Here is a 15,138-nt window from a genome sequence, read left to right as displayed (position 1 = left end):
ACAACGACAATGCAGGCAATGGCAAGATAGCTAAAATTCGTTCAGTGGTTAACCAGCTATGGTTAGCTATCTAGCAACTCTCCCAATGTCTCTCACTCATTGTCCATTCAAGAAATATGGGCCGGTGCTCACATGAAAATAAATCTCAGCTGTGCCTCCAAATTTCTTACCTTTATCTATGAGCTTATAATGTACATTTCAACGCAAAAGGTACTGTTTACTTGAATTTTAACCACGATGTAACAGCTCCCCCAGTCCACTTCAATTGTTCTTCTTCATTTTCCATGGGCTTCGCCTAAGTACCCCATAGTGGCTGGAATACAACTGTAATAAGCCCCTCCTTACATCTTCAGTCAATGAACATCATTTTCACAACCTCTTGTCCAGGTGGGATAAGCCTGTGTGCAGTGCAATGGCGATTGCGTTGTCAGTTGATCTTTTGGTGCGGTATGCAAATTGTAGTGGGTCCAGGGTGTCAGGTAAGGTGGAGCTGATGTCGTCCTTTACCAGCCTCTCAAATCACTTCATGATGACAGAAGTGAGTGCCACAGGGCGATAGTCATTTAGGCAGGTTACCTTTGTTTGCCAGTGTACAGGAACAATGGTGGAAGCATGTGGGGATTACAGACTAGGACAGGGAGAGGTTGAATCTGTCCTTAAGCTAGCTGGTCTAGTTTTGAGAGTATTTAAAAGTATTTAAAAGTCTTGCTCACGTCGGCCACAGAGATAGAGCACACACAGTCATCTTGAGCAGCAGAGGATCAATGTTATTCACCTCAAAGCAAGCATAAAAAGTGTTTTACTTGTCTGGGAGACAATGCATGCAGCTGGTTTTCCCTTTATAATCTGTGATTGTTTGCAGCCCTTGCCAAAAACAGATCAATATTCTGAAGAAGTGCATTCTTTCTCTTTTACTTCTTCAAAACTATTTGACTGCAGTAATGTGGTAGGCTATTTGAGAGACAGCTTGCAGATACTGTATATTAAGTGGGTGGGGTTATATCCTTCCTGTTTGGCCCTGTCCGGGGGTATCCTCAGATGGGGCCACAGTGTCTCCTGACCCCTCCTGTCTCAGCCTCCAGTATTTATGCTGCAGTAGTTTATGTGTTTCGGGGGGCTAGGGTCAGTCTGTTATATCTGGAGTACTTCTCCTGTCCTATTCGGTGTCCTGTGTGAATTTAAGTGTGCTCTCTCTAATTCTCTCTTTCTTTCTCTCTCTCGGAGGACCTGAGCCCTAGGACCATGCCTCAGAGGACCTGACATGATGACTCCTTGCTGTCCCCAGTCCACCTGGCCGTGCTGCTGCTCCAGTTTCAACTGTTCTGCCTTATTATTATTGGACCATGCTGGTCATTTATGAACATTTGAACATCTTGGCCATGTTCTGTTATAATCTCCACCCGGCACAGCCAGAAGAGGACTGGCCACCCCACATAGCCTGGTTCCTCTCTAGGTTTCGGCCTTTCTAGGGAGTTTTTCCTAGCCACCGTGCTTCTACACCTGCATTGCTTGCTGTTTGGGGTTTTAGGCTGGGTTTCTGTACAGCACTTTGAGATATCAGCTGATGTACGAAGGGCTATATAAATACATTTGATTTGATTTTATGACATAACGTGCTGGCCTTCACAAGAAGGAGCTACGCATAAACTATGTATTGCACTATGGTCTTTCTTATTTATTGCCTATTATAAACTGGGTGGTTCGAGCTCTGACTGCTGATTGGCTGACAGCCGTGATATATCGGACCGTATACCACGGTTGTGACAAAACATGTATTTTTACTGCTCTAATTACATTGGCAACCAGTTTATAATAGCAATAATGTAGCGTAACTAAGTAGCCTACCTAAATTCAATAAGAGCACAATAATCAATTTCTTCCTAAAGCATTCTTCTCTATAGCCTATTCACAATTAGTTATAATGAATTATTTTATTGTATGTGCTGTGATTAATTAAGGACTTTATGAATGTTTAATTGCTAATTGTTTACCTCACATGTTGGTTTAAATGTTGACTATATTGTTATACACATATGATAAATACTCATCAATTTCTTCTCTCATTATTAAGCCACACCATCCTTGGTTTTAGGATGATACGCTTTTGCAATATCCTATAAGCTTTTGTTCATGGGTTTGGGGATGTGTGCCTCTTTCTGAACATTGAGGTAATTTCAGGACAATATTTCTGTCCGTTTAATCATTTTTGTCTTCTTCTGTTACTAACCCTACACTATGTCATGCATCATGTGTGATGATGGCTTTGAGTTTTTTGTAACTTTGAGTTTGGGACTTTTCTTGTATTTATTAGATTGCTACACAAGGGGTGTTTGTGAGTTTGGGACTTTTTGATTGCCCGTGCTTCGTACTATAAATAATAAACCATAATTTAAAAAGGGAATTACAGTTTTCTATCCATCACATTAAGAAGATAAATTTTAAGCTTTCCTAAAATCTCGCAATGGGCCCGGTTCAATGGGCCCGGTTCAATGGGCCCGGTTCAATGGGCTCGGTTCAATGGGCCTGGTTCAATGGGCTTGGTTCAATGGGCCCGGTTCAATGGGCTCGGTTCAATGGGCCCGGTTCAATGGGCCCGGTTCAATGGGCCCGGTTCAATGGGCTCAGTTCAATAGGCTCAGTTCAATGGGTTGGCAGGTAGCCTAGTGGTTAGAGTGTTGGACTAGTAACTGAAAGGTTACAAGATCAAATCCCCGAGCTGGGAGATATGCACGTGACAAGGTACAAATCTGTTGTTCTTCCCCTGAACAAGGCAGTTAACCCAGTGTTCCTAGGCTGTAATTGAAAATAAGAATTTGTTCTTAACTGACTTGCCTAGTTAAATAAAGGTAAAATAAAAAAAATGGGCTCAGTGCAGTGGTTAGGTATAAATATCAGAAACAACACGTTAAATTATAAACCATTGCATCAAGGTTTTATTTTTATGACATGGGTTGATGGGTTTGACTCCTCTGTGTCTGTGGGTATCTCTCTCCATGAAGTTGACAGTTGGTCATCACTTTTGTCCCGCCTCATTCCCTTAGGGTTTCAGGTCATCCATAGCGTCTTGGAGCCTGGAATAGAAAAAAATAGGTATTCAAAAACAGGACATTCATTCATAAACAGGACAAACAATCATGCTATACCTGGTTTATACTGTAGATGGCGTCAAACTACCTCATCCACTCACATTAGTAAGATGGCGCAGACAGATATGGCAGCTCTGCTTCAAGCTCCAAAGTACTATATTTCACTCATACAAGGCCTACTTGCTGCAGATGTGTCCAAAATCATTTCGTGTTTCTGCCATTTGACTTTGTCACAACTTCCAAGTATTTGACTCATGGTAAATGTCACCCCCACCTCATTATATTCTGTTTAACTCCCTGGATTTGATTTGATCCATGCACCATGGCGTATTGTGGTAGTTGAGCTTGAAGCATAGCTGTGATTGAATCAAGAATTTGACCCTCAACTATTTGTTCTTATTCTTGCGTGATAACTGATTAAAAATAAACATTTTATTTCATCTCAATCAGCTCAACACTTCTCAGAGCTAAGGGTGCATCTCAATAGTGTAAAGTTGCTTCCTCTCATTCTCGCCTTCTTTCCTTCACTGATGTCAACAAACTGGATTGCGAAAAGTCTGCCTAACTAACATCCACCTATCGATGTGTCTGTAAATCAGTGCACATGAAGGAAACAAATCTAGGTGAGAGGAAGCAGGTTTAGACTATTAAGATGCACCCCAATAGTCAGTCAATGGCCCAATCCTAAATCAACCTTCAGGCCCTATGTCACATGCACTTGTGGAGATCTGAGAAGATTTGATTGGAATAACCAATATGATGAAACTTCCACCTGGCCTATCAAGGTGGAAGGTGGAGCTATGAACATAATGCTTATACCTATCTAATTGGTCTACGGGTTGATTTAGGATTGGACCAATCTCCCTCATCCCCTCGTTCACTCACTTGAAGTCCCCTCCGTCGAGCAGGCTCCTGTAGGTGGCGATCTCGGCCTCCAGCTTCATCTTCATGTTGAGCAGCGCCTCATACTCCTGGCCCTGATGCTGGATGTTGCCCCGCAGGTTGGTCAGCTCGCCCTCCAGACGGATGAGGATGGCATTGTACTTCTCCACCTCCATGTTGGAACGCATCTCCACGTTATGCAAGGTGTCCTCTAAGGAGGATTTCTGTTTGAAATAACAGGAGAATTTTGGGAATGTTGTTGAATGACATTGGGATTATTAGAATGTTGGAATTTGGAGATATGGAGGGTATGGCTAAGGTATGGTGAGCGGCGCTATAGGAGGACAGGCTCATTGTATTGACTGGAACGGAATACACGGAATGGAGTCAAATGTGTTTTCCATTTGTTGGATGTGTTTGATACCATTCCATGAATTCCATTCCAGCCCTTACAATGAGCACATCCACCCATAGCGCCTCCCACCAGCCTCCTCTGTTGTACATAGAGGACATACTGGGGTTACTATCAGTTCCATTTCTGCTCTGGAGAATATAGGAATTTAACTGAAATATGTTATCATCATATTGAAAGAATATCTTACCAAGCTTTGTTGGGACGCCAGCTCAATCTCGAGGGTCTGTAGCTGTCTATGTAGGTCACTCATCTCAACCTGGGCCCCCTGCAGGGCCTCTGTGTTCTGTGATACCTGCACCTGCACGTCTGAGATCTATACCACAGCACAAAGGGAGAGAGATGGGAGGGAGGGAGGGAGAAAGGGAGAGAAGCTGAGTCAACTTGAGAGGTGAATTCATGTTTTGTAGTTCAGGCTTTTGTTGTGTGACTAGACTACCCAGATATGATACTGGTTTGTGCAACAAAACAAGTTTTTATTGGAAAGCTACACATTTTGCAAATAAACATTTTTATATTGGAGGTAGACCATTTCAATTCCAATTGCGGATCAAAAACAGAGTATTATAGGCTTTATTTTTATTAACTTATTTTATTTTATTAAACCTTTATTTAAATAGGCAAGTAATTTAAGAACAAATTCTTATTTATTCTTACCCCAGCCAAACCTGTACTTTATGTGGTGTGTAATGTTAGTATGTATGAAGTTATGATAAGAACATATCCATCCTTCTTTCCTTCTGAACACTGTAAAGATAGGATGGGCAAACCTGGTTTTCGTGCCACACTTTGAGGTCCTCTGCGTTCTTCAGAGCCATCTTCTCGTACTTGGCCCTCATCTCCTCCATGACCAGTGACATGTCCTGACCCTTGGGGGCGTCCACGTCCACCTGCACCCCCGACTGAGTGATCTGGTTCCTCATCTCCGTCACTTCCTGTTGGAGAGAGGGAAGAAGGGAAGGGGGAGAGAGAGAGAGAGAGACAGAGGCATGAGAAATAGTAAGGCATTCCAAAATTGACCAACTGTGAAAAGTTCATAGCTAGCGATGAGGTTACTCTGATTTTGTTATCACGTTATCATCATTCTTCCTGGATTATATCATTCTTAAATCTAGTCTGGAAATGTTCTATTTCATGCAAATATTACATTGTTTGACATGGACATTCAATCTCAATCAGGGGAGAACAACTGCCACGTCTCATTGAAGCCATGAAGTTAAAGACCGACCAAGGTACTGCAGGCTGTTGTTTTCGGAAAGCAGGATCCCCCATTATAGTGAATGGGAAAATGGCAATCTTCGTTGGCAATATTTGTGTAAACATTTTTTTTTCAGAAGACGGTCATGGTACCAATATTTGCTTCTATCACACCAAATGTATGTCCTTGAACCAACTATTTGAAAATCGCACACAGAAGAAGTTATAAGGATATTCAAATTGCTACCGGCAGCCTGCAGTACCTCAGTATGCCTTCAATTTGAGATAATCAATGAGAAGGGGCAGCACTGAGCTAGCCTGCAATGTCGCTACCTGGAGTAGCTCAAATTGAGCATGTTAAGTCTTGAGAATCACCCCCATGAGACGCTTCCAATAATAATATTAGTCTTCAACCTATTCAAATACAATACAAATATTAATTTTAAAATTATAATTTGATGTGGATATTCAATATTAATACTATAGCTCACATTGTCATGGTTCTTCCTGAGGAAGATGAGCTCCTCCTTCACGGCCTCGATCTCACTCTCCGCGTTCATCCTGCCCATGTTGGTGTCATCGATGACCTTCTTCAGCCCAGCAATGTCTGCCTCCACTGACTGGCGAATGCCATTCTCAGATTCAAACCTGTGGGCATAGGGAGAATGTCACTACACTCCTTGTTGACATGAAATAGTTGGAAATTGTGACCTTGGGACTTTATCTGAGAAAAGCATTGTTCTGAGATATTAACCTGTTAGAGCTCTAGGGGCGCTATTTCATTTTTGGATAAAAAACGTTCCCGTTTTAAGCGCGATATTTTGTCACGAAAAGATGCTCGACTATGCATATTCTTGACAGTTTTGGAAAGAAAACACTCTGAAGTTTCAGAATCTGCAAAGATTTTGTCTGTAAGTGCCCCAGAACTCATTCTACAGGCGAAACCAAGATGATGCATCACCCAGGAATTAGCAGAATTTCTGAAGCTCTGTTTTCCATTCTCTCCTTATATGGCTGTGATTGCGCAACGAATGAGCCTACACTTTCTGTCGTTCGCCCAAGGTCTTAGCAGCATTGTGACGTATTTGTAGGCACATCATTGGAAGATTGACCATAAGAGACTACATTTTCCAAGTGTCCGCCTGGTGTCCTGCGTCGAATTCGGTGCGCAATTGCCAGCTGCTTCTACTTTACCATTTGATTCAGGGGAGAAAGCATGTGTCCAAGAACGATGTATCAATGAAGAGATATGTGAAAAACACCTTGATGATTGATTCTAAACAACGTTTGCCATGTTTTCAGTCGATATTATGGAGTTAATTTGGAAAAAAGTTCGCGTTTTGAGGACTGAATTTTCGGATTTTTTTTGGTAGCCAAATGTGATGTATGAAACGGAGCTATTTCTAATACACAAGGAATCTTTTTGGAAAAACTGAGCATCTGCTATCTAACTGAGAGTATCCTCATTGAAAACATCAGAAGTTCTTCAAAGGTAAATGATTTTATTTGAAGGCTTTTATGTTTTTGTTAATGTTGCGTGCTGGATGCTAACGCTAATGCTAACGCTAAATGCTAACGCGAAATGCTAACGCTAGCTAGCTACTTTTACACAAATGATTGTTTTCCTATGGTTGAGAAGCATATTTTGAAAATCTGAGATGACAGTGTTGTTTACAAAAGGCTAAGCTTGAGAGATGGCATATTTATTTCATTTCATTTGCGATTTTCATAAATAGTTAACGTTGTGTTATGCTAATGAGCTTGCTGATAGATTTACACAATCCTGGATACAGGGGTTTTTTCATAGCTAAACGTGACGCAGAAAACGGAGCGATTTGTCCTAAACAAATAATCTTTCAGGAAAAACTGAACATTTGCTATCTGAGAGTCTCCTCATTGAAAACATCTGAAGTTCTTCAAAGGTAAATTATTTTATTTGAATGCTTTTCTGTTTTTTTGTGTAAATGTTGCCAGCTGAATGCTAATGCTAAATGCTACGTTAGCCATCAATACTGTTACACAAATGCTTGTTTTGCAATGGTTGAGAAGCATATTTTGAAAATCTGAGATGACAGTGTTGTTAACAAAAGGCTAAGCTTGAGAGCTAGCATATTTATTTCATTTCATTTGCGATTTTCATGAATAGTTAACGTTGCGTTATGGTAATGAGCTTGAGTCTGTATTCACGATCCCGGATCCGGGATGGGGAGATCAGAAAGGTTAAGCAACAAAGTTTTCACATCCCAGATCTCTGAACTGTTTTGTAGTGAAGTCTTCTTTCATAACCCTCACCTTAAAGGTACTTAAAGTGCGGAGTGTAAAAATGTATCTTCTTTTTTTATTTTCTATCTAACATTTCTGAATTTGTCATGTTCAGTTAAAAAAAAGTGTAACTATTTGAATACATAAATGATAGAATAATACAAAGATAGCGTGGGTGAAACTGGGATGGGAGAACAGGGCCCGGATTCCCGATAGCGACGGAACTTAGACTTACGTGTGTTTTAATGATGCACCTTTCTTACAATGGCCAAAGATGTAACATGCCTTTCCCAAAACACCACACAGAGACAATGGCCGCTAAGTGAGTCGTTGGAGCATGTGTCGATACTGGTAGGATCGAAAGAAAGGGAGCACTGCGCTCGGATCAGCTTTCTCCATTCAAATCTTACGGTAAATCTTACCGGCTGGAGATAAAATGTATGACGATGTAATGAGACGGACACTTTTTACATCCTGCAGGTTTCTCCGATCAAGTAACCTAACCTAAACTGCACCCAATCAAATAAAAATGCGCTGTCATGTTAACAAACAACACATCCTAAAAACAGGATAGGTAAAAGTAAAATGGACAATATGGAATTGACAAACAACTTTTGTCCTGGGGTTTCACCTCATTGTCATGATCAGTGGTTTCAAGTTTGTATCCGTACATTTTTGATAAGCTGATCATAGCAAAAAATTAAATAGTTCTGCATTTCCAACTGTGTAAACACATTACAAACAGGCTTACGATAACTCCTGATAAAGTTGGGTAGCTGATATTCAGAGCTTAAATAGCCAAATGAATTAGTCACAGGAAACAGGACTAATAAAGCAAATGCCTGTTTGACAAATGGTGGGCCTACCACATGAATGGGCATACAATTCCATTGCTGGCCGGCATGGTAGGCTACACCCCAGTAAGCACGGTCAGTCGTAGTCCTTTTTTTGGTGTTTTACAAATGGTAGGCTTACCACATAGAAGGGCATTCATACAATTAAATTTCAGGCAACACAACAGGCACCTCAGTATGCATGGAACGACGCTGACGCTTTTTGAAGGTTTTGCTTTGGTGCAGTCCAGACCGGACTTGATTTCTACATCCACGGAAATTCAATAGATTGGACATGATTTGGAAAGGCACACACCTGTCTATATAAGGTCCCACAGCTGACAGTGCATGTGAGGGCAAAAACCAAGCCATGAGGTCAATGGAATTGTCTGTAGAGCTCCGAGACAGGATTGTGTTGAGGCACAGATCTGGGGAAGGATACTAAACATTTCTGCAGCATTGAAGGTCCCCATAAACACAGTAGCCTCCATAATTCTTAAATAGAAGGTTGGAACCACCAAGACTCTTCCTAGAGCTGGCCACACAGCCAAACTGAGAAATCAGTGGAGAAGGGCCTTGGTCAGGCAGGTGACCAAGAAACCGATGGTCACTCTGACAGAGCTCCAGAGTTCGTCTGTAGAGATGGGAGAACCTTCCAGAAGAACAACCATCTCTGCAGCACTCCACCAATCAGGCCTTTATGGTAGAGTGGCCAGACGGAAGCCATTCTTCAGTAAAAGGCACATGTCAGCCTGCTTAGAGTTTGCCAAAAGGCACCTAAATGACTCTCAGACCAGGAGAAACAAGATTCTCTGGTCTGATGAAGCCAAGATTGAACTCTGGCCTGAATGCCAAGCGTCACATCCGGAGGAAACCTGGCACCATCCATATGGTGGTGGCAGCATCATGCTGTGGGGATATTTTTCAGCGGCAGGGACTGGGAGACTAGTCAGGATCGAGGCAAAGATAAAGAAGTAAAAGTACAGAGAGATCCTTCATGAAAATCTGCTCCAGAGTGCTTAGGACCTCAGACTGGGGGCGAATGTTTACTTTCCAACACGACAACGACCCTAAGCACACAGCCAAGACAACACAGGCGTGGCTTTGTTTTCTGGAAAGATCTGAAAATAGCTGTGCAGCAACGCTCCCCATCCAACCTGACAGAGCTTGAGAGGATCTGCAGAGAAGAATGGGAGAAACACCCCAAATACAGGTGTGCCAAGCTTGGAGTGTCATACCCAAGAAGTTGTCTACTCTTCGTCCGTCCCCCCAATATCTAAACTACAACTTCGCCGTTGCAAGACAGTCAGAACACATCATAATATACATTAAGAAATGCATCATGATCAACAGAGAAATTACTGTCATCACTGAACAATGATGCGACAACATAATTTACTTTAAGATTTTTGACAGTGTTTTTTGTTGTTGCCATTATTGTTGGCTAAACTAGCCTAGATCGTACTTAGAGGGACATGGCAAAGACATGTGTTCTGATTGGTCCATTTGTATTTATTCAGGCGTGTGATTGGATTGCAGATAAAACCTTATAGCGCCAAGTTAAAATGGGTTTATGCAGATATACGTTTCTAGTTTTCCATTTTTTTTTTCATTTAAAATGTACAGTAGTTTATTTAATTTAAATATTTTACTTCACAATCATCTGAAGAACCTTCTTAAGATAATTTATGTGACTATCTCATTTTTGACAAAAATGCCAGATTGAACCTTGAACCAAGGTCTCGAAAAGATGGGGTGAAGGCACAAAATGGCTGCCGTGTTTCAGTTCACTATGAAAGGGAAAATGGATATCTAGTCAGTTGCTCAACCAAAATGTGTTGACTCAGACACTAATTTGAAGGCAATTTTGATTCTCTCCCTCCTTTTTATTATCATTAGAATTTGGGGAGGGAGGCCTCTTGAGTGGTGCAGTGGTCTAAGGCACTGCATCGCAGTGCTAGCTGTGCCACTAGAGATTCTGGATTCGAGTCCAGGCTCTGTCGTAGCCGGCCGCGACCGGGAGACCAATGGGGTGGCGCACAATAGGCCCAGCGTCGTCCGGTTTAGGGAAGGTTTAGCTTGTAGGGATGTCCTTGTCCCATTGCGCACCAGTGACTCCTGTGGTGGGATGGGCGCAGTGCACGCTGACACGGTTGCCAGGTGTATGGTGTTTCCCCCAACACATTGTTATGGCTGGCTTCCGCGTTAAGTGGGCATTGGGTCAAGAAGCAGTGCAGCTTGGTTTGGTTGTGTTTCGGAGGACTCGTAACTCTCGACCTTCGCCTCTCCAGAGTCTGTATACAAAGTTGTGGCTCAACCAGTGTGCAGAAAGATGTAATTTACAGTGGTAAACTCACTTTACTTTGAAGTCATCTGCAGCTAAGCGGGCATTATCGATTTGGAGCACAAGGCTAGCATTGTCCGCTGTCGCATCAAAGACCTATGGGAGAAAAAGATTGTTAATGCTAATGAATACATGACAATAACAGACTAAATCTTTTGGAGGACAATTTTGCAGATGATGTGAGCATTATGATGCTTTACTTAACATAACTTTTGAATCCATGTCAGTTATAGAGGAAAGCTGTAGGCCCCACTTCTTAATTCTAACTATAATTGTGTGTGTCATACACAGATGAGCTGGCAGTAAAAAAAGCAGAACTAAAACAGATCACGGGATCTGCTGCTCATCACCACCATTTTATATCTAAGACTCTCAGGGGAGTGATATTGAAACTGCAGGTTGAGTGAATCACAAATGAATCTATGGTTACCGTCACATGTCTCTAAGAAAAAAGAGGAACCACAAATGGAAGAACAGGAAAATGAGTTCTCTCTCTAGGGCTGAATCTGTTCTCAATTTTCATTGTTAATAGACAAAGGCGGGGCTTCCTGTCCCCCACAAAACCATAAAGAAAGTCCCCCCCCCCCCTCCCCCCCAAAATATCTGTGTGTTTCTACCATGGCATTCTGGTGTGAATCACACAAAAAAGGAACCTCTTGTCCCTTTATGTGTCCGGCAAGTGGAACAAGGCTAACATTCATCATAAGAGTGCCATCATAAACTATAGAGGGCCTCTGAATTCTTTTGGACAAAAGTCTGTTTTTGCCAGGAATTCATGAGATCTTGTTGGAATTCTTAGAGATCTTTGACTGTGCTGTGAGTAGTTTACAGAGACTTTGACTGTGCTGCGTGGAGCTATAATGGTTATACAACCAGCACACCCACCATGTGTTTCAAATCTCACAGGGGATTCTTTTTGTGTGTTGTCACACCACATCTGGTTCACATTGCTGGTCCCTCCCACACCACACTACGCCCCAGAGTAACCAAGGAGAGTGACCTGGCGAGTTGGAAACGATCTTGGAACATTGTTTATGGGTTTTGGTCAGTTTTTTGATGATGATTCACTGCTTCCACCAAAGGATTCATTTGAGGAACTATTTGACCAGTTTGAGGAGTGAGGGAACTAGGGAAAGAGGGGGAAGGAAAGGGGATATCTGCCCCATCCGGCCCCACCCTCTATTCAGTTGTTAGGACATTTTATAAGGCAGTTGTTACAAAGCAGGGTTCATCACAGAAATGTTGAAGTGAAGACAGAAAGAGTGAGAAGCAAAGTATAAATGGGTGAATAAATAATTTTCACTATGCTTAAATTAATTATTGGAGGGACATCTCTCATACCATATGGGTTTTAGTTCACAGAAAATTTGCAACAGTGGTGACATTACATGGATATTTTGATTTATAGGTTAATCAAATAAGGATTATCTATGAACACACGTATCTGAAGCAACAAAAGACAAAACAAATTCCTCACCTTAAGCCTTTTTCTACACACATTATCAACCCTCTCTCTCTCTCTCTCTCTCTGTCACTCTCTCTTTGTCTCTATCACTCTTGTAATGATACTGTATTATTATTTGTTTGAATGTAATACTACATCAAGACACCCCATATTGCTCTCTCTCTTTCTCATTCACACCCCCACCTTCTTGCGCAGGTCGTCCAGTATAGGGCTGTACTTGCTGTAGTCGCGGGCATCTGGTCCTCCCTTCTCCAGGGCCTCTCGGATCTTCATCTCCAGCTGTCCGTTGGCCTGCTCCAGGTTCCTCACCGTCTCCAGGTAGTTGGCCAGACGGTCGTTCAGGTTCTGCATGGCCCCCTTCTCGTTTCCCATGACGTGACCACCGCCACCACCTGCCGCCGTCGTCTTGATCAGACCACCCGTGCCCAAACCCATAGCGGCACCCATGCCACCACCCATGCCCATACCACCGCCGCTCACCTTAAAGGAGGATGTGGAGTAGGAGGAGGAGCTGGCCGGGGCACCGCTGCGGAGGCCCCCGTAGGCTGTGGAGGAAATGCGGGTGCCCTGGCCTCCGGCCCCGCCATAGGTGCTGGCGGCCCGGTAGGAGGACACAGGCGCGGAGCGTTGGAAAGAGGTGTGGCTGCTGGACGGTCTGTAACTCATGACTGCTGATGGAGGAGTTAAAAGGAATTGAGAAGAGAGAGAGAGCGAGAGGAGACTGAGCTGAGATACAGAGAGAGTGACTCGGGTAGAATGAACCGGAGAACTAATACTCCCCCTACACAACTATCCTCTCTCTCTTTTTCGCAGGCCAGCCTCCAAGACCCTGCCTACATCCACACCCCCATCCTCTCTTTCCTACTCTCCTCCCTCTTCTCTCATGCTTTCATTCGCTCGGTTCCTTATTTCCCCTGTTTTTTTGCATGCATCTAATGAAAAGCATACAGTACCAGTTAAAAGTTTGGACACACCTAATTTCTACATTGTAGAATAATAGTGAATTCATCGCAACTATGAAATAACACATATGGAATCATGTAGTAACCAAATGTATTGACATTTTAGATTTTAGGTTCTTCAAAGTAGCCACCCTTATCCTTGATGACAGCTTTGTATTCTCTCAACTAAGTTCATAAGGTAGTCACCTGGAATGCTTGTCCAACAGTCTTGAAGGAGTTCCCACATATGCTGAGCACTTGTTGGCTACTTTTCCTTCACTCTGTGGTCTAACTCATCCCAAAGCCATCTCAATTGGGTTGAGTTCAGGTGATTGTGGAGGCCAGGTCATCTGATGCAGCACTCCATCACTCTCCTTCTTGGTCAAATAGCCTTTACACAGCCTGAAAGTGTGTTTGGGTCATTGTCCTGTTGAAAAAAGTCCCACTAAGTGCACACTAGGTGGGATGGCGTATCACTGCAGAATGCTGTGGTAGCCATGCTGGTTATGTGTGCCTTGAATTCTAAATAAATCATTGACAGTGTCACAAGCAAAGCATCCCCACACCATCACACCTCCTCCTCCATGCTTCACGGTGGGAACAACGCATGTGGAGATCATCCGTTCAACTACTCTGCGTCACACAAAAACATGGTGGTTGGATCCAAAAATCTCAAATTTGGACTCATCAGACCAAAGGGCAGATTTCCACCGGTCTAATGTCCATTGCTCGTGTTTCTTGGCCCAAGCAAGTCTCTTCTTGTTCTTGGTGTCCTTTAGTAGTGGTTTCCTTGCAGCAATTCAACCATGAAGGCCCTAGATTCATGCAGTCTCCTCTGAACAGTTGATTTTGAGATGTGTCTGTTACTTGAACTCTGTGAGGTGAAATCTGAGGTGCAGTTCATTGCTGATTTCAGAGGCTGGTAACTCTGATGAACTTATCCTCTGCAACAAAGGTAACTCTGGGTCCTCATGAGAGCCAGTTTCATCATAGCGCTTGATGGTTTTTGCAACTGTATTGAAGAAACTTTCAAAGTTCTTGAACTGATTGGCGCAAACGCATTAAAAAGGAAAGCAATTCCACAAATGAACTTTTAACAAGACACACCTGTTAACTGAACTGCCTTCCAGGTGACTACCTCATGAAGCTGGTTGAGAGAATGCCAAGAGTGTGCAAAGCTGCCATCAAGGCAAAGGGTGGCTACTTTGAAGAATCTCAAATATAAAATATATTTTAATTTGGTTTACACTTTTTTGGTTACAACATGATTCCATATGTGTTATTTCATAGTTTTGATGTCTTCACTATTATTTAACAATGTAGAAAATAGTAAAAACAATGAAGAACCCTGGAATGAACGGGTGTGTCCAAACCTTTGACTGGTACTATATATTTAAAAGATTTCATGACATTGTAAAAAATAGGGAAAATGTTTTAATTGGAAAAAAGAAACAAACACATATAATTAAGAAAATAATGAAAGACTGGAGTGAATGAAGAAGAAAATAATGTAAGAGTTTTTAATCTGAGAATGCATTGGCATTCCTCTGGTTTTGCCCATAAAAGCATATTTGTAATGGTTGCTGCATAGTTTATACATACGTGGTCAGCCAAACCCCAAAATAGCTGGATATGGGCATACTTCTCAGCAGGGCTAAACAAAACTAACTGAATATGTTAGCTAACTTTGGCCAACTTTCACAAACTATTTCCCTG

At 42.4% G+C, this 15,138-nt stretch overlaps 1 protein-coding gene across 1 annotated transcript; it reads right to left on the bottom strand.

The window, feature by feature from the left end:
* Positions 1–2,905: 2,905 nt before the first annotated feature.
* LOC110528492 (keratin, type I cytoskeletal 18-like) lies at positions 2,906–13,253 on the bottom strand. Its single transcript, XM_021610596.2, has 7 exons — positions 12,665–13,253; positions 11,030–11,112; positions 6,069–6,225; positions 5,151–5,315; positions 4,571–4,696; positions 3,972–4,192; positions 2,906–3,071 (listed from the first exon to the last, which is right to left on the bottom strand). Exons 1-7 carry the CDS (start codon positions 13,145–13,147, stop codon positions 3,038–3,040), a joined length of 1,269 nt encoding a protein of 422 aa, XP_021466271.1. The 5' UTR covers positions 13,148–13,253; the 3' UTR covers positions 2,906–3,037.
* Between the last annotated feature and the right edge of the window lie 1,885 nt (positions 13,254–15,138).

The sequence above is a fragment of the Oncorhynchus mykiss genome, chromosome 7 (genome assembly GCF_013265735.2).
Source record: "Oncorhynchus mykiss isolate Arlee chromosome 7, USDA_OmykA_1.1, whole genome shotgun sequence".
In the NCBI taxonomy this organism is placed as follows: domain Eukaryota; kingdom Metazoa; phylum Chordata; class Actinopteri; order Salmoniformes; family Salmonidae; genus Oncorhynchus; species Oncorhynchus mykiss.
This window is presented reverse-complemented; position numbering and strand designations above follow the sequence as displayed.

What these genes read in the sequence shown, in the direction of transcription:
- LOC110528492 (XM_021610596.2), bottom strand. Translation starts at nt 13,147, where the DNA reads ATGAGTTACAGACCGTCCAGCAGCCACACCTCTTTCCAACGCTCCGCG. An exon ending in TCAGGAAGAACCATGACAAT is followed by an intron (nt 5,316 to 6,068) that starts GTGAGCTATAGT and finishes TCTCTCCAACAG; the next exon opens with GAAGTGACGGAGATGAGGAA. An exon ending in CTCGACGGAGGGGACTTCAA is followed by an intron (nt 3,072 to 3,971) that starts GTGAGTGAACGA and finishes TTTCTATTCCAG; the next exon opens with GCTCCAAGACGCTATGGATG.